This window comes from Ahaetulla prasina, chromosome 8, assembly GCF_028640845.1.
Source record: "Ahaetulla prasina isolate Xishuangbanna chromosome 8, ASM2864084v1, whole genome shotgun sequence".
Lineage (NCBI taxonomy): Eukaryota > Metazoa > Chordata > Lepidosauria > Squamata > Colubridae > Ahaetulla > Ahaetulla prasina.
In genome coordinates, this window is record NC_080546.1 from 27,454,631 (window position 1) to 27,479,646 (window position 25,016).

A 25,016-nucleotide genomic window follows, 5' to 3' on the forward strand; every position below is an offset into this window, starting at 1 on the left:
TAAAAGTAGCAAAAATCTTACCTGTCTGTCTGTTGGAATAGGAGTGTCCTTATCAATAGAATCATATTTTGCTTGAATATCTCCCTAAAATGAAGATAAAATAAAAATGCCAAAAATCAGAAACATCTCAGAAACAACCGACAGCCTATGAAAACTACATAGCACCGCTATAGCACGCAGACCTACCAAAGTGCTCCAGAACAGGGCTCACCAACCTTTTGGACCTCAGGGACCACTAAATTCATAATTCTAAATCCCGAGGACCACTAATGTGATCTGCCTAATGACCGGCTGGGTGGGCGTGGCTAGGTGGGCATGTGACTGGGTGGGCATGGCCTAATGTCACTCATGTCGGAGGGTGCCTCACTGGCCTCTACTCACCTCACCTCTCCCCTCCCAGCCCTCCTTGCCTCCCTGTCTGGGCTCCTTAGGGCCCCAACAGGAAGCAGTTGTTGGAGCTAAGCAGCCAACATGAGAAAGAGTTTCAAAACAGCTCAGTTCAAATTGGATCTGACCAAGAAGGAAGCTCAGCAGAAAAACCTCACTGAGGACTAGAAGCATAGGCTTTCCAAGCAGAGGGAAGACCTGCGGGAGTGCAAGACCAGGTACCAGTGCCTGGAGGCTCAGCGGGCCGAGATGGTCAGCCAGTTCCAGGCCATGATGCAGTCCACTGGAACAGGACCCTCTGGCTCCTCGCTACCAGTGGAGCTTCCCTCCAGCCTTTACCCAAAGCCCCACACCAGGAGACTGAAGCAGACCCCAAGTCTGAATTTCTGCCCCACTCTGACCCGCACAAGAAGACCCTGAAAGGGGCAACTCTCTACAGCAACACAAACGTTCATTGCACGTATCCGTCCCAGAGGCCATAGTTTGAGGACCCCTGATTTAGTGCAACATAGAAAATGCAAATAATTTTTCTGCGGACCACCAAAATTTTCTCATGGACAGTTGTGACTGCTGCTCCAGAACATCTTAATTAAACAAAAAAACTTGTAGTAGTTCAAGAAGAAAAAACAGGAGTCATCTACAACGTACAATGTAAAGACTATAAGGACAGGATGAAAACCTCTTTAATTTCAAAAGACATGGACCAAGTTAGCATAGTTTCAATTGACAAACTACAGGCAACCTAGATCAAGTTAAATTTAAAAATGCTAGGGAATTCCTAAAAGCTTGGCACTCAAGATAAATCAGCCACCCATAGGCACGCAGAGATAAACAATATTTACACATCATTCAAAATAGACAATTAAAAATGCTAAAAAAAAAAGACCAGAACACTTCCATTCTAGCAATCAACACCCATATAAAATGGGATTATCACCAAATAAATACAGTAGCAATAGCTTAATCAAGGAATTATCAACTGAGACAAACAATCAAGCAGTAAACAACCATGTACTCAAAGAAATACCAAGGAGAAAACAATTTGCCACCAACACAGACAGGGCAAGCTATTGTGACAGGGCAAGCAAACTGTTCTCACGCTGAAGATGTTACCTAGTCAGGTAAAGGAATGTCTATAAGCAAAGCACCAAGCTCAGAGAGCACCAAGAACTCCACTGAAAGTGTTAGTTAAGACTCTACTAAGATTCACCCAGACTTCAGATAGTACCTCAAAGAAGAGAAGGTAATTAGGAGTGCAAAACTGTAAATGTAGTTTAGATAAAAATTAAAAATGTCAACTACTATCCCTACCTATGTTGTATCATTGCTACAGTCTCAGGCCAAAACTGCAGATTCTGCTTTTTCATTAATATTTTATAGTCAGTTGTGATTTTATGTGCACAGGCTAATTTCCCATTTTTTGTGGAAGGTAGGGTTGGCATATTGCACAGACAAGAGTAACAATTATTTTACTCTTACCTCTACTCCAAGTAACGCTGCCCAGGTTAAACCTCTAATTGGAGGTGGAATGTCAATTCTGGCTTCTTTCCAAATTTGATTTTTCTTAAAAGGATAGGCCTAGAAATAGCATATTGATTTGGTGTTAGTAATACTTCTATACCTTTAATAAGACCTAACATTTCAATGCTGTTAACCTTTTGTATTTTATAATAATTTATATACATGCACTGAAAGACTCTATAGATCGAACACATTGACAGATATCAAGAGAAATATGAATACAGCTAACATCACAAAATTCATGGCAAACTTCATCAAGGGAAATTAAATAAATAAAACCAAGATTATGATAGCATTTGAAGCTTTACTAAACTACACACCTTCAGTAGTCTGTCAAATAGGACAATTCTGTTTAGCTGATATTCAGTATCCCGCTCTCGAATAATAAGAGGAAGTTTGGCAGCAGCAGATAATTCATTGTTACTATTTGAATTGGGTATGTTTGATTGGCTGGAAAAAACCCAGAGAAAATAGTTCTTAAAGTATTATCTCTAGACTTAAACAGTAGAAGTAATTATAAAATAAACTAGGAAATGAAATAATTGAAATCATCACCTTGTGTGGAAAACAAATCCAATTTTCTTTTTATGAACTTATAAAGCTTTATAAACTTATAAAGCTTGATTAATTTATTATAAAATACCTTTGTATAAGAATATAATACAAATACTTTGTACTATGTAAAGTTAGGAAACATAATACAAGTAATATTAATCACTGCTCATGACTGACCTACAGGGTTCAATAGATGCATTAATAAACTTTCAGAATTTCAATCTCTTCTAATCAGATTCATGTGAGCCATGTGAGCCAGTAATGAATCAAGCTCTACTAAAAATATTTTACTGCTTCACAGGTCTGATTCTGGGAACAATATTAAGATACTTCTAAATTTCATATAGGGACACGGTGGCTCAGTGACTAAGACACTGAGCTTGTCTTTCAGAAGGTCAGCAGTTCGAATCCCTAGTGCCGCGTAAAGGGGTGAGCTCCCGTTACTTGTCCCAGCTTCTGCCAACGTAGCAGTTCGAAAGCTTGTAGAAAAATAGGGACCACTTTGGTGGGAAGATAACAACACTCCATGCTCCTTCGGTGTTTAGTCATGTCAGCCACATGACCACAGAGACGTCTTCGGACAATGCTGGTTCTTTGGCTTAGAAATGGAGATGAGCACCGCCCCCATTTCCCAGAGCCAGAAACGACTAGCATGCATGTACGGGGGAACCGTTACCGCTACCTTTAGATTTCATATGAGTAAATGTGTATGTTGAAATTAAAAAATTAATCTACACTGATTGCAGTAGATCTACTTTAAACAACTCTGGAACAACTAAAGACTCTTACACATCTTAATTTTATTTCTAAACTAGTTCCAAAGGAACTAGACCTCCTTCCAAAGGTCAACCAGTCTATTTCCTGGGAATCTGACACATCCCTATCCTCTGACACAGAAAATTTATTCTATATACTTACTCATCTTCAAGCAATGGATAAAATGTTTCTCCATCCACATCTGTTAATCTCTATAAAAATAATATAAATTTTCAGTTAGGAAACTATCCATTTAACATAACCAACGATTAACAAAATAATGCATTATTATTTATTTATTATATTTATTTGCTGCCTGTCTTGTTTTGAAACTACTCTTTTAATACAGTAGTTTGATCTTGGTTCAAATGGAGGGTTGGATTGTTTGTGGCAAAAACAGCCAGCATGTTTATCCAGTCTAGGTGGTTGAAGACGACTCCAGACCTTTCTCCAAATTCTGGAGCTCATGCAAGAATCAGTGCAGCATATTCATTGCATGATACTATCTGTGACAAAGGAAGGAGACTTGAATGGGAAGAAGAACTTGTATTTTGAAAAGATATAAATGTAGAAGGCAAGCTGGTTAGTTTGATATTGTTTATGAATAGTAGGAGGTTGAGGGTTGGGTTGGAGAGTAACACTTTTAGAAGAACTAGATGTTGTGACCTAGGCTCAAGTAGTTATTACCAGACACAATCAGTCCTAAACAAACATATTTTATTAGAACAGCTGAGAATTACTTCATTCTCAGCTTAGTCTAAATTAAGTCCAAAACAAATTCTTCATAAACAGTCCTTTGGCCTTATCACCAACCTTTGTCTACTTTGGTATCCTGCCAAAGGCTTTTCTTGGCAAAAGTTCATAAGCAAGAGACACCAACAAGAAACAAATGTAGTAAGACAAGAAACAAATGTAGCAATATTGCTTTCCTATGAAGATCCCAAGAGCTATTGCTGGTCTTTTAAGCCTTCTGGGAGGGGCCAATCATCTCCCAAGAGCTTTAGCTGCTCTTGCCTTCTGGCAGCTCTTTGCATGTGTGCACTAGGATAAGGCTCCTGTTCCTCTGCCTCTCTGCTATCCACCTCTGGAGGCTCCGGAGTCCATGCATCACTTCCAGATGGCCCTGGCCCAGTGGCGAAATGTAAAATTTGTTACTACTGGTTCTGGGGGGGTGGCTTGGTGGTAGTGGGTAATGTGACTGGGTGGGTGTGCCCAACTTTTTTTTACTTTTAAAAGCATTTTTTCTAAAACCTCTTCGGCCGAAGAGATTGTAGAAAAAATGCTTTTAAAAGCCTCTGATGATCCCAGCTGAGCTATGCGATCATCAGAGCCTTTTTTTTACTTTTAAAAGCATTTTTTTCAGCCAAAGAAAAATTGCTTTTAAAAGTAAAAAAACAAACAAACCTGATGATTGTGTGGCTCAGCTGGGCATGGGGGATGGGGCAGGGATTTTTGCTACTGGTTCTTCAAATCACCCGCCACCATCACTACCGGATTTGGCGATCCGGTCCGAACGGGAGCATTTCACCCCTGCCCTGGCCCCATCTCTGCCTCCAACGCAGAGCCCATGTCGGCCTTCCCCTGACTCCAGGACTGGCTCATTGTCCTCTCCAGCCTCCTCACTATCCGCTGCCAGCTCAGCAGGCTGCTTGCGGACCACAACACTAGAATTTTAGCAGGCCCTCCATGCACTCCCTAAATATGCTGTGGGTAAATATAGATAAGATTTCAGGACCAGAAAGGAATGCAATGCAAAGTTGAATGTCGTGCAAGCCAAAGATCCTTCTGGTAATAATGGTTATAAAGATTAGTCAAACATATTTAAAATATTTAACGATCTATATTCTATTTCAAGGAATCACAATATCTTACATTCCTGAGCTGACCCAGCGATAGTGTCACAGTTACATCATTCAAAAGGAAACTTCTGTCACGCCCTTGTCCAACGCTCTCCCCATCTTCAAACAAAAAACTAGGAGTAAAAAAAAAAAAGAAACAAATTTCAACAGAACAACAAGCAGTAGCTTATGTAGATTTTTCCTTCCCCTCCATTTTCAATAAAACAATATTTTCATTATATCTGAAAGACTTGGCCGGTCTGCAGTTTTGTAAATTTAGGGACATAATCTTTCTCTGCTTCTGCTTGGGAGTTAACGTAATTTACAAATAAAAATAGTACATTTGAGAAGTTGAGACCCTAATCAAAATAACTGCAGTTAATTCTGCAAATGCAAACAATAAATCCATGAAAAAGCAATTCTGATATGCAAGCCATTTTAAAGTGAAAAACTCTGGCTTTCGCATCATGTGAAATCAGCTTTTGCTTTTACCTGTCATCAAATAGATAGGCAGGTATTTTGATTTCAAGTTGTTACTTACCTGTAGGCATCTATATTTTAATTTTAAGCAAACTGTTTAATTGCATGACATTAAACAGACAGCTATGTCATTGACTGGGATGGACAGGTACAGAAATAGAATTAAATAAATAAATACAATTAATACAATTAAATGTTTGGCTGAGAAATATTTTAACTGAATCTCTCTCTCTCTCTCTGTGTATGCAGAGAGCACCTCTGAAGACCTTTCTACGAATTCCCATTCATTTTGAAGGAAATAAAAAGTGCAAATAAATATAGTGAATAATGCGACTACACCTTCAGTCTATTGGCCTTTTTCTTATTTAAAAGCCAGTTTCATTTTATCATTTCTATATTTCTTTCTTGCTTTTATTCCCAAAAACAGAATACTCTCCCTCCCCTTCCGCCTGTATATCTTACACAGGAAGTGTACAGATGGGAGGCTTGGAATGGATGATATCCTTGTTGGCAAGATCTTTCTCCAAGTCACCTCCAGCCAAGCACCAGAGATAATACACTTCGTCAATTGTCCTTTCTGCTAGGTAATCAGAACTTTCATCTATTAATAGAATTCAACAAAGACATCTGTTAAAGACAATTATTGTACCATTTGTCCAGCAACTTTCTTTTCCCTATGTTCAAAAACAGGTATTTTATATTCCCCCCCCCCCCGGAAAGCTGAATGAAAAGTTTGCAGATAAAATTTTTATTTGCGTTATCAAATAAAAATATTTTATCTACAAAGCAGTAGGGAAAATTTATAACAAAAGGAAACCAGCTGGACAATCTATTGGCTGTTCTGTAGGAAGAATGTTAATGTTTCCATAATAATTTGTTAGCAATTCAATAAATACAAGAAACAGGACTCTGTTAAATACTTCATTTGTTCATAAAATGGATTTTATCGTCAGTCTCATGTTATATAAGGCAATAACATAATAGAATGCAGGATGAGTAATAAATTAATCCAAAATGTTTATGTCTGTTCCATAAATTATACTAAGAATATTACTTATATCATCCCCTTCTCCAACACAGTGTCTTCAGAAAAATCAACTTAAACCATAATTATCTTGAATCTAATGGCTAATGCCCATGATAGACAGGGACAGTAAAAACTATAGATTCCTGTGGAGGATACCTGCCTAGATACAATGCTTAAACATGTGTGCACTACAAAATATTTTCTACTGAATGCATCTGAAAATCTATTTTAAAAAACCCCTTACCAAACAGAATAATGCAATTAACCATTAATTCATCCAAAGTAGCAGTATTAAAAAAGTTATAACTCTTTCAGGTTTCTCTACCTAGTATTTATTTAATTGAAAAAGCTGGGAACTGAACATACCACTCTGGATCTGTTGATAGTTACGTTTTTTTCCTGTATGCTACCAAGTGATGATTTTCCTTATAGTTGGCTGTAGTCTAACTGTATAGCAAATATTTCATTAAATCTATAGCCTGGAATTTTAGACCACATAACTAGGAATTAGACGTTCATGTGAGCATCTGAAATTTGCAAATTATCAGGCTACAAAAGAGATTAGTTATAAAGAGTTATATGTCAAAGAACTTTAAAATTAAAATGGCACAGTATATATGTTACCCTTAGGTTTCAGGAGAAAGAGGATAATACTAATAAACATGAATAAAAAGATTATTTATTCTACCCTGACTTTACTATTTTTACAAGTAGCTAAAAGTGGCGAACTTATCCAATACTCTTTCCTCATAGACTTAGACTAATTTTATTGTCACTCTCAAGGCACACTAATTGGCATACATTAAAATAAAATTTCATTGCATACAGCTCTCAAATAGTCTCCACCTCTAATATACACTACATAAACATGTCAAAATAAATACATACATACATAATTATGCATACAGTATACCCGCATATATGACATGGAGAAACAACATAGTCTAGTTTGAATGTATATGCGTACATGGCGAGAGAAATTAATCTTGCAAGTTTACCAGATGGGTGGCATAAGGAACAAAGCTGTTACAGAATCTGGCAGTCCTGCTAGAAATACTTCGAAACCTCCTCCCAGAGAGAAGCAACAGAAACAGACCATAAAGTGGGTGTGTGGAGTCTCTAACAATGCTTCAAGCTCTAAACCCATAGTGCTTACAAGCAGTATCCTAAATAAGAGGAAGCGAGCTTCCTATAATCTTCTTGGCTGTCCTTACCACTTTCTGTAGGGACTTTCTATCTGAGGCACTGCAGCCACTTTCTCTACAACAGCAACTCTGTGAGATGAGTTGGGCTGAGAAGGAGTGACCGGCCTAAGGTCACTCAGCTGGCTTTCATGGCTAAAGTGGGACTCATCATCTCCTGCTTTCTAGTCTGGTAAAACTGATAGTAGGGAAATAGCTGGGATCTGTTGTCTTACCTTCAAATAGCTGATTAATATCCTCAGGAAGAGATAAATTAGCACATCTTAGATTAGGTGAGAAAAAACTGGCAGGTTTTTCGAAGGTTGGATATAAAAGTGAAATTTCACGGAACATTGGATCTTTCAATAGTTTTCCAGGAGTAGGCCTGACACAATAAAAAAGGAAGTGAGGGCAAAAATATAACAGAAATCCAAACAATGCATACTTTCTATACATTCATTCATATAGTCATATGCACTTTTCCTCAGATGTAATATATATAAATTTATTTTTCACAAACTGCACTTTCTAGTTTCACTGCATGTATTTTAATTAGCAATGAAAGCAAATCCCCCAGCTTTTATATTTTGCAAAGTCATAGTCAGTCCTCAAGGCCACATATTGATGCATTTAACTGCTCACAAGAATAATCCATTGGTGCATGCAGCATGGATCAAAACTAGACACATGGCTCTTGCCTCAATGCCTCATTAAATTAAAATTGATGGTATAATTTTACAACCCACCCTAACCCGCAAGTCATGCTTTGCTGCCTCCTCATGGTTTGGCGTATATGTGTGCATTGCTACTGAGAGTAAATGAGTAAAAAAAGTGCCAGGAGCACATTCCAAGTGTATATAATTCCAAAAGGGTCAGTCATAATGTGAAGGTCAGTCAGATTGCTCAGCTAAATCAGGCAGGCATTTATACTGGTCAGCAGTGATACAGGAAGAATTTGGAGGAAGAAGATTTCTTTTTGAGAACAGCAAAGGAATTTCATACTGTTTAAGAGAAGGCCACGGTAAACTACTCCTGTATACTAAGAAAGCCACACAGGAATAAAATATAAAATGACTGATGATCTAGGGCAGTGATGGCAAACCTTTTAGGCACCGAGTGCCCAAACTGCGCACGTGCACATGCCCAAACTGAAAGGTGTATGTGTGTGTGCGTGCAAATGTGCGCATGCACAGACATGTATGCATACATGCGTGGACATGTGCAAATGTGTACACGCGTGGAGATGCTCAAATGTGCGCATGCGCAGCAGAGATCCCGACACCGGCAGCGCGGCAAGAGGTATGATCTTTTTTTCCTGTGAGCTTCTGTTTCATCATTTGCAGGGAAAGAGAAGCTCATGAAAGAAACATCAAACACAGATCTGACCTTGGGCGATGGCCTGCATGCCAGCAGAAAAAGCTCTGTATGCCACCTCTGGTACGTGTGCCATAAGTTTGCCATCACGGATCCTGGGGCAGATGTTGAGCTCCACAGTTTGATGGCACTTCACATAATACTGAGGAAAGCTGAGGATCTTTTGGAATACTACTGTGATTATGATATGGCTAGATTAAGGGCTTCAGGATACAATAATACAGGTAGTCCTCAAGTTATGATCACAATTGAGTCCAAAATGTATGTTGCTAAGTGAATCATTTGTTAAGTGAGTTTGCCCAATTTTACAACTTTTCTTACCACAGTTATTAAGTGAATCATTGCATTTGTTAAGTTAGTAACATGGTTGCTAAGTGAATCTGGATTCCCCATTGACTTTGCTTGTCAGAAGGTTGCAAAAGCTGATCACATGACCCTGGGACACTGCATCCGTCATAAATATGAACCAGCTGCCAAGCATCTGAATTTTGATCACATAACCACGGGGATACTGCAATGGTCGCAAGTGTGAAAAATGGTCATAAGTCACTTTTTTAAGTGCTGTTATAAACTCTGAATGGTCACTAAATGAACTGTTATAAGTTGAGGACTACCTGTATAGTTGATTATGTTATCCATGCAGAAAGAGAAAAACCAAATCGCAAAGACAGAATAACAATTTTGCATGAACGCAAGAAAACTCAACACAGTGAAAGATGAAATGAATTGACTACACACTGATATTTCAGGTATCATTAATTTGAGATGGACAGAGCCTGGACATTTCAATCAGAGATCTCACTGTTTATTACTGAGGACATGAAACACAAAGAAGATGTCAGTGTTCCAAGAAATGCACCCATAGAAAGCAGAACTCTTGAGATAGGCAAATTCCTCAAAGAACAATTTATTGGATGCATCATATTAGCACAACTGGTGAAAGCCGACTCTGAAAGTTCCTGCTACTTTCAATTAATTAAAAAGTAAAAATTTCCCCTTTCCCAGAAGTTACTGGTCACACTGTCCAATCAAGGTACTGGCTGGTTGCCTTGTTACTTCACTCCTCCCTTGGCCAGCCACCTATCAGAATGTCTTTGGTTCCCAAAGGAACATTTTCTCATTTTGGCTACAAAATGCCACCTAGCTATTTCCCTTTTCCCTGCCCATTCTTCTGCTTGTGGCAATCCTGAAGCCTCCAAGATGGCCTCAGCCAGGTTCACTTCAAGGTTGACAGAAGGAGTAGCAGTTCTTGCACAGTAGGAGAGGTATAGTAAGAACACTTCTTGAATATAATACAGTCAAAGATCAAAGAATATAAATTAGCAATAAAAGAAACTATTTGTAGCTCAGGGCTGAAATGGGGGTCATTGCTGCTCTCTGAGCTTAGTTGTTCTTCATTCTTTATTGTTTATTGTTTATGTTGGGAATCTACAATATATTTCTAGATGTTAACTAGAACTATAAAATTTGACTAAAGTTTTTTGTTTTAAAAAATTCAACAAGCCATGGTTGTTTGATATCTATTATTTGCTTTTTGGTCTATCCAAGTCTGAATCTGCTTCATTTGTATCATAGTCCAAGTATGGACAAATAAGCTGCTAAACATAATGGACATACAGTTTTCAAAGTAGACCTAGATATCTACGGTTTTCAATTTATAAAATACAGAGCAACAAATTTTATGCGTAACACTAGTAGTTTTCCTTATTTTCAGTCTAATTAATGTATTTGTAAGGTCCCTTACCGTTTGGAAGGGAGGAATGTAAGACACTTCTGAAGCAGAGTTAAAATATTTTCAGGAACTTCCTAGCGTGTAAAATATAAATTTCAATTTAGTTAACTCATTTATTTATATCAAATCAATACAGATGGTTTATATGGTTTAACCAAACAATGGACATCTACAATAGTCATAAACATCCATAGTAAATATAAATAAATTAAACCAATAAGTAATCCAAGCTGCAAATCCAGGAGAAATTGTAATTGCCATGATGAAAAATATATACTGTATTTTTCAGAGTATAAGACGCTCCAGACTATAAGATGCCCCTACCTTTTTTGAAGAGGAAAACAAGAAAAAAAAAATTGCCTCTGCCTCTCCCTCATAGCCCTTGCATCAAACAGTAAACAGCCTGTTTCAGTTTCATCACAATCTGATTAGCACAAGAAAAAAAAATCTGCCTCTGCCTCCCAGCAATTTGCTTCCCTGCAGCAAACAGCCATTTCAGCTTCAGCACAGCCTGATTAGCACAAACAGCTGATTGGTTTTTTTAATTTAATTTTGTCATAACAGTGTACATAAACATTGTCAAAAGTAAAAAACACATCATGAAGAATATATATATATATATATATATATATATATATATATATATATATATATATATATGTATGTATGTAAAGAATATGCATTAGCTATATTAATTTGATATAATAAAGGGAACAATAGGACAGGAACGGTAGGCACTTTTGTGCTCTTATGCACGCCCCTTATAGTCCTCTTAGGAATGGGGTGAGGTCAATAGTAGACAGTTTTTGGTTGAAGATTTTGTGATCGGCCTCCCTAAGATCAGCTGTTTCAGGCTGCAGGGATTGACATAGCCTATTGCCGCCTCCACGCCCCATTTTCTGGGGGGGTGGCGGCGGCGGGTGAGCAGGGCTACATTCTGTGTATAAGACGCACCCAAATTTTTACCCTCTTTTAGGGGGGAAAAAGTGCATCTTATACTTCGAAAAATACAGTAAATAATAGATTAAAAACTTAATAAAACAAGATCAACAAATGAACGAATATGACTAATTAAAAGTTAAATAAATTAAGGATGGCAAATATTCAACTAAATGCTCTTTGAAAAGGCTCATGTTCAGTCACATTCAGATGGAGATGGAGCAAATCTTAATTCTAAAGAGGCAGTTTCAACAAGGCTGGAGCAACATCTGAGAAATGTGCTTCTGATCTACATTCAAGTAGGGTATATTTGTATGTTACATACAAAGACTAAGCAAAATATGCCAAAATATAGGCACTTTCTTTCAAAATGAATTAATAAGATAAGCATTCTTCTGAATTACAACCAAGAACAGGGGTATAAATTGTATCTGCTACACTTTAGGACTGAACAAAATCAACTAAATATACTGCAGCAGATTTTCAATCAATCTTTATTACGGCCACGGTCCATTACTCAGCAATTTTTTTTTATTACATGCAATTCAGAAAAAGCAGAAACAGTTTAATATAGCAGATAGGAATGAATATCCAATAACTATGGATATTCAGAGCGTAATCAAACTAAGGATCAAGGAGTTTCTTTAGCATTGTTATTAAATCTTTTTGGTTTATGCTTCAAAAAAAAATCCACTATGAATGATAATTAATCATTGTGGGTGTAAGAAATACTGACCTCCAGAATGTCCAAGCATCCATGTTCCTCAGCTATCACTGTTACGATATCATCAACACATCCTGTATGTGAAAATGAATTATTAATAATTCTTAAGAAAACAGCAAATATCTTTCATGTTTTTCAAGATTTATTACCTTAGCATGAAATCTTGAACCTAAAAGCTTCTTCTTATATTCACAGAAATAGTTTTTTTCCTCTTTTACATGTGTGCACACAATGTTTCTCTTTTGCTCTCAAAAGCAAAACACCCATCCAGAAATGTGTGCAATTGCGATGCACAAAGTGGATAATCCAGCAAATAGAAGAACGAGTATGCATTTTTTGAATAAGGGCATTATTCAAAACTCTATGTGGGCATACTTACCAGCACACCAAACTGGTTCTCTTGTATACAAAAAAAATAACATTATTGCAATTATTCTACACTAATCAAAAAGATACAACCCAGTATTTTTTAAAAAGTGTCCTCATTTTATATCTTGAGAACAATTTCACAATATTCTCTTTTAGAAAATGTCCTTCTCTATGGAGAAAGTTCATATCCTGGATGCCAACAAGTCACATAATAAATTCCATTCTAGTATCTGAGATCAAAATTATTTGAGCACCTTAAGAACAACAATGAAAATCAGTTTTTGTTTTTGTTTGTATAATACACCAAGAATATACAACTTTTTCAATTTGTCGGCAAATTCATAACTTTGGGAGAATGTCATGGGTTTTCAAACAATATGACTGCTTTATGACATCTTCCATTCTTATAAGATGACTTTGGGACATAACCAATAGCCAATATCAGTAAAAGGCATTTAATAAAAGGCAAATTGGTAACATTATTTTCTATTACTTCCTCTTTGCTCATTGTATACTCTCTGCCATGTTTTTTTTTTTAAAGGGTAAGTTAGCACACTACCAAACAAAGCATTGGGCTGCTACTACTCATTATTTTTACTTTTTGTCTAGTTTCATTCTTGAAAATAAAGACTAGAAGTTGATATTTTGCTTTGAAGTAGCAAAATTAAAATTCCAGGGTGAGTAGAAATCTGAATAAAGTAGCTTATATCAGTATTAAATATATAATATATAAAAATATATTCCATAATATGGATGGTCTGATAAGCCTAAAAACTATAGGCTTCGTTCAAAACGGTGCAAAAATAAATCAGTTGTAGCAAAGAAAAGATTAATAAATATTACATCTGGTAAGGCCACACCTATTTCATTTACAGATATGAAATGTAGCTATTATATAAAGACCCAGTGTTTGCAAAAGGGATGACACAACATCAACCACAGTCCAGAAATAAGGCTACAACACATAAAAGAATAATGAAGGCATGGGTTGGTATATTCACTGAAACTATTTTGTAAGTAGTCAACACTTATTCTACTTTCAGTGAAAGTTGTATCATTTCTAATAACCTGCAGTTAAGAGTAATGATACTCTGCTGCATTTATGGGTAGAGCTGACTGAATGCATTTCCAATTTTCAGATACACTAAAAAAACACCACATTCCAGAGCTTGAATAATGACTTGGTACTCATTTGGGATTTTATGAGGCCTTCAATGGTCTGCAGTTATTTGTACATTACTCACCAAGATTAAGCATCAGTTTTAATCTCTCAGCTATATCCAAACTCTGAAACAGCTTTCTGCCCTAAAGCCAAAAATAAAAAGGGTGATTAATGAAGCATTATTATGAACCACATAGCCATTGTGTGTACTTAAATCATGTATTAACTGACACATCCATGAGGATAATAATTGTTTTAAACAGACCTCAGTAAAAATGTGCATAGGCCTAAAAGATTCCTATGCCTATCTCAAGGTTATGCTGAATTTCCTCTGAACCATACCATAGGAGAAGGGGAAAAGGACAGAGCAACTCCTATGGTATTACAGTATTTTCTGGGCATTAATTTTTGTCTTAAATTAAATGACTCAAAAATATACCAAGCATGGTTCTCAAATATCTTGAAAAAAGAGACAGCAATTCTGAAGCTGTGGCTGCTCAGGTGTATTTATCCTCACTAATGCTTAACGGCTTTGAAAGTTCCGATGAAGTTGAAAGTTTTGATCCAACTATGATTCCCCTCAAAAGCATTAAAAACACATGTTACGTACCATACAAAGTTCAAATAATATAATACCAAGAGACCACACATCTGATTTAGGGCCAGAAGGCAGGTAATTTTCACACTGTATGTAATTAGTGCATTTAATAATTCCTTGTGCAATTACTTCAGGCGCCAGATATGATGGGTACCTAAAAATGAATATCAATTTATTAAAATAATTTTTTAAAAAACAAAATAGCAAGACGACGCTGAGACAAATTACTCCTGGTTAAACACAGATATTACCTTGAAAAGAAACATTATTTATATACCGTATGGAGATTGGTTTTTTATAATTTCTTAGTCCCACAACACTTTTTACCCTGTTTCCCCCAAAATAAGACATCCCTTGATAATAAGCCCAATCGGGCTTTTGAGCGCATGGCAATAAGGCTTATTTCAGGGTTCAAAAAAATATAAGACAGGGTCTTATTTTCGGGGAAACACGGGATTTTTATTGAACCAGACAATGGGATAAGTTAACTTATTTTCAAATTATGCTTCAAACTTTGTTAAACTTTGTTTAAAAAAATTATTATTCAGGAGCAGGTGATGACAAACAAACTTCACAACTCATTCGCCAATGCCTATATTTTTCTTTAATGAACAGTCATAATGACAGAAGAACTTTAAAAAAATGTATTCTGTCATTAAAGTCAATTTGTAGGTCAAATAGGTTTTACAGGTAAGCCATGAAAATTGAGAATTGACTTGGTACCTAAAGTCAAAGCATGCTTTTAAAGGTCTAAAATGCACTACTGAGTCCACTCTAAAGGACAACAAATAAATCTTTTTTCCAAACTGCTCATAGTGTTCCTTCTATTACACTATTAAGTTGCTATTTTCTCCTTTTTTATCACATTAATATTACTTCATCATCATTAACATGATTTCATTAATGCAATAACATGTGTATGTCAGGCTCTGTCTGTCTGTCTGTCTCACTCAGAAACTGGCTTGGAGGAGGAAGATGAGCCAGAACTGGGGCCATCTGACAGGGGTGATATGAATCCCCAGGAGTATCCAGAGAACCCTGGATACTCAACGCGTAGTAGTCCTCAATGGAACTGCATCTAGATGGAGGGAAGTATGCAGTGGAGTACCCCAAGGCTCTGTTTTAGGCCCAGTACTCTTCAACATTTTCATCAATGATTTGGATGAGGAGATAGAAGGGGAACTCATCAAATTTGCAGATGACATCAAACTGGCAGGAATAGCCAACACTCCAGAAGACAGGCTTAAGATACAGAAGGATCTTGACAGACTTGAACATTGGGCGCTATCTAACAAAATGAAATTCAATGGTGAAAAAAGTAAGGTTCTACATTTAGGCAAAAAAACCAAAATGGACAGGTACCGTATATGTGGTACCTTGCTCAATAGTAGTAACTGTGAGAGGGATCTTGGAGTCCTAGTGGACAACCATTTAGACATGAGCCAGCATTGTGCAGCAGCTGCCAAAAAGCCAACACAGTTCTGGGCTGCATAAACAGAGGGATAGAATCAAGAACACGTGAAGTGTTAATACCACTTTATAATGCCTTGGTAAGGCCACACTTGGAATACTGCATTTAGTTTTTGTTGCCACAATGTAAAAAAGATGTTGAGACTCTAGAAAGATTGCAGAGAAGAGCAACAAAGATGATTAGGGGACTGGAGGCTAAAACATATGAAAAACGGTTGCAGGAACTGGGTATGTCTAGTTTAATGAAAAGAAGGACTAGGAGAGACATGATAGCAGTGTTCCAATATATCAGGGGCTGCCACAAACATTCTCCAAAGCACCTGAGGGTAGGACAAGAAGCAGTGAGTGGAAACTAATCAAGCAGAGGAGCAACTTAGAACTAAGGAGAAATAGAACAATTAATAAGTGGAACAACTTGCCTCCAGAAGTTGTAAATGGTCCAACACTGGAAATTTTTAAGAAGACATTGGATAATCATTTGTCTGAAGTGGTTTAGGGTTTCCTGCTTAAGCAGGGGGTTGGACTAGAAGACCTCCACGGTCTTGTCCAACTCTGTTATTCTATTCTATTCTATTCTATTCTATTCTATTCTATTCTATTCTATTCTATTCTATTCTATTCTATTCTATTCTATTCTATTCTATTCTATTCTATTCTATTCTAACCTGGGAGTTAAGGAAGACACAGTCATGGGTCTGTCTGGCATCAAGAGGAGCAGTCAACTGGATTGTCAACCTCTTGCAGGAGAGAATTGGCTGCTGATTTTTAGCCTCGATCAGCGGCAACAGACTGCCACCAATGAGGAACAGCTGCTGTAAGAATCATAGAAAGTGACATTTCAATGTTTCTAATGAGAAATGCCTCCAATAGGTGATTTTATTCTACGCATACACAGTATTTCTCGAATATTGGAAGAGCAGTAAATGTCAATCTTAGTCAAATGACCTAGAAAATTACTCTTATATTGTTCATATATGATTTATGGTTATTTTATAACCATCAACTTACCCTATAGGAAAGTCAACATCCGCACCATAACCAGTCATATGATAAAGGCCAAATTTTGACAATTTAGTATGCCCCTGTTAAAAGAAAATAAACAATTTAACTACTTGACAAAGTTTCTGTGCCTTTTACATTAAAAATAAATGTCAATACAAATCTTTGAGGTTCTAATTCTAATATGACAAAATTTAAAAAAAGACTTCCCAGTGGTTTAAAATTGTTGGCTGATGTTTTCATACCACTTTCTCATATCACATAGACTGGGAGATTAAAAGAGTGAAATTAATCTCATATTGGGAAGATTGCTGTAAATTGCTTATTAAGGAAATAGAACAGATAAGTTACTAACTTATCAACTTCAGTGATTCGCTTAACAGCTATGGCAAGAAAAATCGTAAAATGGGACAAAATTCATTTAACAAATGTGTTACTTAACAACAGAAAATTTGGGCTCAATTTTGGTCATAAATTGAGGACTACCTGTAAAGGAGCGAATGGGGTGGTGGTGAAATCAGAATTGCTCACATTTCATTTCCTTAGAGTCCTGCGGAAAAATCAGGTGGAACAATGGCTGATGACTTCTTTCTATCAGTTTATGACAGAAAGCGTCCTCACATACTGTATAACAGTATGGTATGCCTGTCTTAACAGTTGCGGACAGGAAGGCACTACAGAGAGTGATCAATTCGGCACAGGAAACCATTTGTTGCCCTCTAACACTACTGGCTGACATCGCCAGGTCTCGCTGTTTCAGCAGAGTAAGGAAGATACTTAGGGATGATTCAAACCCTGGCCAGTGTCTCTTTTCACTTCTACCATCGGGCAGAAGTCATCGAAGCATAGCCAGCCGGACAAAAAGGTTAAAAAACAGCTTCTACCCATAGGCTGTCAGACTCTTAAACACAATCACAATCACTCCACGCACATACAGAAACGTATGATTAGTCTTTTTTCCCCAATTACTTGTATAGGAATTATTCTAATTGTATGGGGATTATTCTCTATACTATTTATGTTGTTTTGTATTTTCTGTTATGGATTGCACCAGAGAGGCTAAACCAATTTCGCTGTATATATTATGTACAATGACAATAAAGGCTATACTATACTAACTGCCTCAGGCTTTTCCTCAGGCCTCTGACCTCCATGTATAATACATAATAATATGTATTATTAGCCAAAGACTAATAGCCAAAGACTCACCTCTCCGTCCATGAGGATATTACTAGGTGAGAGAGCTCGGTGGACTATTCCATGCTCATTGAGATACTGCAAGCCTTGTAGCACTTCAAAGGCGATGCATAATGTTTTGAAAGCACTGCAATGAAAGATTGCCAGGTCAGAATTCTGAGGCAGCACAATATTGTTGGCTGATGTTTTCATACCACGTTCTCATACCACATAGACTGGGAGATTAAAAGAGTGAAATTAATCTCATACTTGGAAGATTGCTGTAAATTGCTTTCATCATGCTCTGGGCTTCGATATTGTAATCTTTTATTGTTATATTTAATACATTGAGTTAATCTGAGGAGGTATCTGACAACCAAAAGGCTTTTTATTAAGGAAATAGATAAAAGAATTAAGCTGGCATTGTGATAGGTGACTAAAGTAGATTTACAAATCTTAGATTTCTTTCTTGCTTGAAGACCTCATTGCCTCTGTAACTCAGAGTGACATTGATAGCTGGTTAATGGTCCCATAGACCATGGAGCATGCTTCTCCAAACCCATTTAATTCATATTACAAGAAACAAGAACCACAGTGGCGCAGTGGTTAGAGTGCAGTACTACAGGCTACTTCTGCTGATCACCAGCTGCCAGGAGTTTGGCAGATCAAATCTTACCAGGCTCAAGGTTGACTCAGCCTTCCATCCTAGCTAGCTTCTTTCAGAATTGTGTGTGTGTGTGTGTGTGTGTCTGTAGAATGCATTCTATGTGTGTGTGTATAGTTTATAATACATTTTCTTAATCATCAGCCCAGTAAGCCCTGAATAAGCAATACATATGATTAATTTAAATTAAAATAATCTCTATTTTCAGTGGAAGGCGATCACACGCAAAGCACGCGTGTGATGAGAACTGGTGGTAAAACTGGTTAGAACCCATCACTGATGTCTGAGGTCCTTTCTAACTCTGTAGTGACAGCATTATTATACACTTGGGATACTTTATTTGATCCCCAGATTTATAAAATGTGTAAATGGGAAATTGTGCACCACTGAGACACTAGAGGGCCTCCTTTGCATATATATTGTTCACAAAAGATACTGTGAAATGCCTAAACCAAGGCATTTCAGGAGTCAATATAGGCTTAATTCCATACTCCCCACAGCTTAAATTACAAACATGATATTAACTGTTTAAGTAAAAATTGTAATGGATTAACTGAGGATTTCATTATGAATCAATAAAGGTATTATTAATGTTCCCCTGGATCTGCCAAGTCTTCTATAAGGTCTAGATTTACCTTATGCTTGAAAATATGTGGGAAGAAATCACCATTTTTCAGGCTGTTTTGCACATGAGTCAAGAACTCTATCAATAATTACTGAGAGGAAAATAGGGAATGACATAAGCAGACAAGATGACTCTAAAGTTTCTTTTTTAAAAAGTGCATCTGTTTGTTTGCCTAAGATCCAAAACTTAAAACAACTCTAATTCGATGCAGAGATGTTGCAGAGTTTACAAGTAAGCTTAAAATCACACTACTTGAGTAATGAACTGTCCCGCATACATCAATGGGCAATTGCTGGATACAAAGACTCAAAAAATAGATCTTTTTAATTATCAGCCCTAAATCTTATTTTACACAAATACACTGAAGGTTTTCTCTCGTTCCTACCTCAAAAATATAGATTTAATTCTATGAAAAGTCAGTTCTACATATAAAATCCAGTTAGTGGTTAGCAAAAACATGAAAGGACAGAATTTCTCCCCCAATTCTATAGCAGAAAGTTAATTTATTTTCCTTTTCCCCCAATAAGAAATTTCAATAATGTGGAAAAATACTAGGTTGCCCGATTTAAAAAATTAAGATTAATATGCTAAATAAATTCCTACTACTTCTGGCCATTTAAAATTCATGTGGATTTTTCTCACATTCTACATTCTTGGTACATTACCTGTAGCAAGAACATAAAGACAAAAAAGAAGCGAAAATTATATTACATGCAGTTAGATTATTTATCCATCAGACTCAATACTTTAATGTTTCATAACAAAGGTTTTTTTCTCAGATTTAATTGGCATTTTCTATTTCTAAAGCATATATTTATTATATGTGTCCTTCAGGTTATTTCCTTTGAGAGTAAGAATTTGCAAAAAAATAAAACAAAACCCAAATATTGAAGAAATTAAAGGCACAAGGTAAGAAAGCACAACTAAAATAAAGCTAAACTTGTTTGATCCTTTATGGAATTGACAAACACTCAGGTTGCCATTTAATATTCAAGGTTTAATTCCCCCAGTCTCACCCTGTGATGGAAGTGTAAAGAGATCCATTTTGAGGGCAGGAAAAAAAAATTAAGTAGACTTTGGACATTGAATTAGCAACAGTCAATTCTCTACAATTAGGGATAATTTTTTACTCATTTCCTACCCTCACTTTAATCTTTCAGAATAAAAAAATTGCATGACTCCCAATTTTAAGTATATGTGTTTAAACAAAATATGCCTTTATGAGATGGGAATATATCCTGTGGCCACCTGAAATTAATAGCCAATGCAAAGAAGCAAAAGATTCTGTTCCCACAGGGAAAATACTTCATGCTTTTAAAACATGACCTAGGTAGGAGGAGAGGTAATATTACCTCATTCATGGAAGGAAATAGTAGTAAAGAAAAACAAAACTAGCTGTAAAGGAAAGCAAAATTTTCTAATGTTAAAAATTCAGTGGTGAATATTTCACCAGCATTGCACAAATGTTGCGTCCAATGGGTGTTGACTTCTTGAATCCCTATGGTGATTCACAGCGTGCCTGTGTTTATTGGATTATTAATAAAAAATTGTGATGGTGAGAACGTCTTAAAGGTATTCATACCTGCTTCTTACTAACTTTAAACTTGCGCTGTAGAATATAGATGTATTTAATTCCTACAATCCAAAATCGATCAGGAATCTACAATATGTAAAAATGCCAAAGAACAGATATTTTGTACTGGAATCTAGATTTGGATCTGTCTGTTAGTTCAGAATACAAAGAGGCTTTTCTATATTCATATTCATATTCATAGTCTTTATTTATTTTGTCCTCTTTTCTCTTTATGCATTTCAGGGTTTTGTAATTATGTGTTCCTGTACTAGCGATTACTTGAAGTAAACAAGCAATTATATTAATAAATAATAACTTGTCCATCTCATTTTTGTTGTACTTGTTTGCCTGGATTTTAAACAGATGTTTCTCCAATACTTCTCGAAGAAAGGGATCATTGAACCAGTGACATTTCATAGACTAGGAAAACACTTTTTATTTGTTTTTCTTTCTGATTACAACCCTTTGAATTCCAAGAATCCTTTAAAAACTTTTTCCAAGCAGAAATGAAGACCTGCTTAACAATAAAAATTACTTTCTAGAAAGTGCTTCCAGATACTTAAAATATTTGGAATCGAATCATTTTGAATTTTGAATTCAGTTTCTTTGTGCTTTTTCAGCTGCAATTATTTTTAAAATAGCAATCCATTCATACTATCAGCTTTGTTTCAATGTATTTTCCCCCTAAAGAATTCCTTACAGGAAATTTCTAATTCACCATCGTTTTTCCTTTCCTTAGAATTATATTTAATGTTGCATAAAATGACCCTGTGTGCTATGCTCTGACTTAAAACTGCACAAAATACCAAATTTGTCTGAGGGTGTCCTGGACTGCTTCTCGTACTTTATTCTTTAAAGTGCAGCCAAATGTATTACATCAATTTAATAACATTTAAAGCCATGGATTAATGAAAAAGTGCTGATACAGCAGACTGATAGGGTTATACTCTCAGTTTCAACACATCACTACTATAACTGGAGGAAAAAAGTGAGTATAAAGCCTGCCTAACCTTTTGGAACAAACACAATATGAAAAATAGCTGTTGATTTGGAAGATCGAAGGTAGGACAGTGGTTAAATATTTTGTTTTTCATTACTAGCCAACCTACCATATTTTTCAGAGTACAAGACACACCTTTTCCCCCCAAAGGGGGTGAAAATTTAGGTGTGTCTTATACATGGAATGTAGCCCCGCCCACGCACTGGCTCCTACCATTTGGCCTCTGCCTTCCAGCAATTTACCTTCTTGCAGCAAGCAGCAAGAAGAAACAGCCCATTTCAGCTTCAGCACAGCCTAATTAGCACAAGTTGATTGTCGGTTGGATCGGCCTCCCGACTCTCAGCTGTTTCAGGCTGCAGGGATTGCCATTGCCTATTGCTGCGCGGGCCTCTGCTGCTTGCTGCAAGGAGGTAAATTTCTGGGAGCAGATTTCTTTTTCTTGTGCTAATCAACTGATCCAGATTCCTAAATCAACTATTCTCTCTCATGCTATCTTTCAGGCCTGGAAGCCATCTTTTGCATTGGGTCTTCAGGCCTGCCACATTTACTGTTATTGGAAACTGGGAGGGGGGATTGTATGGAGCATGGGTGATATGTAATCATAATAACATTCCTTTCTCAGGGGTGTGACTGGGAGGCATCTCCAGTTGGTATGATGCTTTGATTGGATCATGTGCCTGACATCTGGGTACTGTGCAGGGACTTGGATTTTTTTTTGGGGTAAGGAAAACCTGGAAACTTTCAGATTCGGGTTTTCCCAGATGTGCCAATATGACATCTCTAATAAAATGGAACTTTGAGGAACTTCAAGCTTCAGAGTCTTCTTTCGTTGGGGGTGTTACTTGGAACCCTGACACTATCATTCTTGTCTCAAAAAACAAAAAACAACAACAACATACTATCAAGTAAACAGAGGGAAGAGTAGGAGGAGTTGGTATCTATAGCTGGGTGTAAAACCAGCTCAAACAGCATGTTCATAAAACAAGATATGGTTGTTTAACACATTGAACAGGTACATTTTACTTCCCAACATTTTATTACAAGGCAATGCAATGATTATAAAAATGTAACACATGAAGCCACAGTTAAAACATAATATTAAACCAGCATCAAACAGTGTATTCAGATCCTTTTCAAGATTAAAGAAGTCATAGCTTCTGACACTAAACCTAGGTTAACTATGATCTTTCCCCCCCAAGATATTTAAGATCATAGATCAGCTCAGACCACTTTTTAACACAATAGATATGCTATCCCAATACAGTCTTCTGCTTTAGTTTTGAATTTTTTTGTAACTCTATTTCAGTTCCAAATTGTATTTATTAAAAAAAATAAAAGAATAATTAAGAAAAGGAGAGTTGGATTCTACATAAACAAATCATGACTAATGGGCTGGGTTTTTTCCTCTTTCCTTTCCTATATTATGACCTCACTACAACAAATACTATTTTGGAAATGAATTTCTGGAAAAGGAATAAAAAGAAATAAATTCTAAAAAGATTACATGCCCCAAAATGTAATTTGTCATATTGGGTGAGATTTAAATGGTTTATATTCTTCCTGCATATAGGCAGGTAACTTGTTACTCTTTTTCATTACATCATGTTGTCTTGAACTCTAATTTATTTTCTCAGACTTTGATCATATTTCTCCATGTCCATGTATTCAACACTTAACTCCAGATTTTATTAAGACAAATAACATTGGATCCATGACTGAGAACGAAAACAAAAACAACACATTTGTTTTATAAAGATAGAATAGGCATTTTTTTGATCTGTATGTTGACCAACCAAGTTCTCTCTGACAAATTAATTTCTCTCCTTCAATTATTAAAAACAACAAAATATTTCTTCTTCTTTCAATGAAGAGCATAAGCGGGCTTTTTAATAACTAAAAATGATCATTTTTTTCTGACTGTTCCCCTCTAGTGCTTGTTCATTTTCAGTACACACAACTTAGGGTACCAGTCTCCAGTGTGAGCATTACTTACGGGTTCAGTGCTCTAAATGAAATCACCATAAAGACAAGCCTTGAATCCATATTAGTTTCTGCTCCTGAATACATATCATGAGTATTCAGTTGCTCAAAATTAAAGTATAGGTAATCCTTGACTTAGAACTTCATTTAGTGACCTTTAGAAGTTACAATGACACTGAAAAAAGTGACATGATCATTTTTCACACTTATGATCATTGTTGCCCATGGTAATGTGATTTATATTCGGATGCTTGACAACTGACTCACATTTATGACTGTTGCAGTGTCCTGGAATCATGTGATTCGCCTTTTGCGAACTTCTGACAAGCAAAGTCAATGGGGAAAACCAGATTCACTTAACAACCGTGTTACTAATTTAAGAACTGCAGTGATTCACTTAACAAATGTAGTGAGAAAAGTCGTAAAATGGGGCAAAACTCACTTAACAAATCTTTCACCTAACAGAAATTTTGGGCTCAATTGTGGTCGTAAGTTAGACAGTACTTCAATAAAAGCAAATAAAATCTACTCATCCGAATCAGATCATGTTTTCCACCAAGCTAGTAAAGAGCTGCAGACGTTGTCTGCTTCCGATCAAGGCTTCTATGTATAACACATTATACCTCTGTATTTCTCTGATGGTTCACTGATAATTTTTCAAAACCATAACCTCTGAAACATATGACAACTTTGTTTGAGTGAAGACATATTATGTTGACTTAGCTCACAAATTTAGAACTGTACACAAAGTAATTCAGGTGCCAGAAGTCTGCATATTCTTTTCCTAGATTTTAATTTCAAAGTTTCAAAAGGCAATTTTAAAGCACCATATAAAGTACGACATGAATGATGAAGAATAAAATAAAATATGGCCCTCTTTAAACCC

The 25,016-nt window shown here is 36.4% G+C and overlaps 1 protein-coding gene across 3 annotated transcripts in view; it reads right to left on the reverse strand.

Annotated features, from left to right (window-relative positions):
• TBCK (TBC1 domain containing kinase) overlaps positions 1–25,016 on the reverse strand; it is a 90,914-nt gene that overhangs the window by 49,519 nt on the left and 16,379 nt on the right. For all 3 annotated transcript variants that reach the window (XM_058193875.1, XM_058193876.1, XM_058193877.1), the window contains exons 4-16: positions 18,322–18,436; positions 17,122–17,195; positions 14,656–14,797; positions 14,128–14,188; positions 12,527–12,588; positions 10,864–10,925; positions 7,982–8,130; positions 6,000–6,138; positions 5,092–5,191; positions 3,382–3,431; positions 2,229–2,358; positions 1,867–1,965; positions 22–84 (exon numbers count right to left, since the gene is read on the reverse strand). In XM_058193875.1, the coding sequence (XP_058049858.1) occupies positions 22–84; positions 1,867–1,965; positions 2,229–2,358; positions 3,382–3,431; positions 5,092–5,191; positions 6,000–6,138; positions 7,982–8,130; positions 10,864–10,925; positions 12,527–12,588; positions 14,128–14,188; positions 14,656–14,797; positions 17,122–17,195; positions 18,322–18,436 (1,246 nt within the window). The remainder of the gene's footprint in view (positions 1–21; positions 85–1,866; positions 1,966–2,228; positions 2,359–3,381; positions 3,432–5,091; positions 5,192–5,999; positions 6,139–7,981; positions 8,131–10,863; positions 10,926–12,526; positions 12,589–14,127; positions 14,189–14,655; positions 14,798–17,121; positions 17,196–18,321; positions 18,437–25,016) is intronic.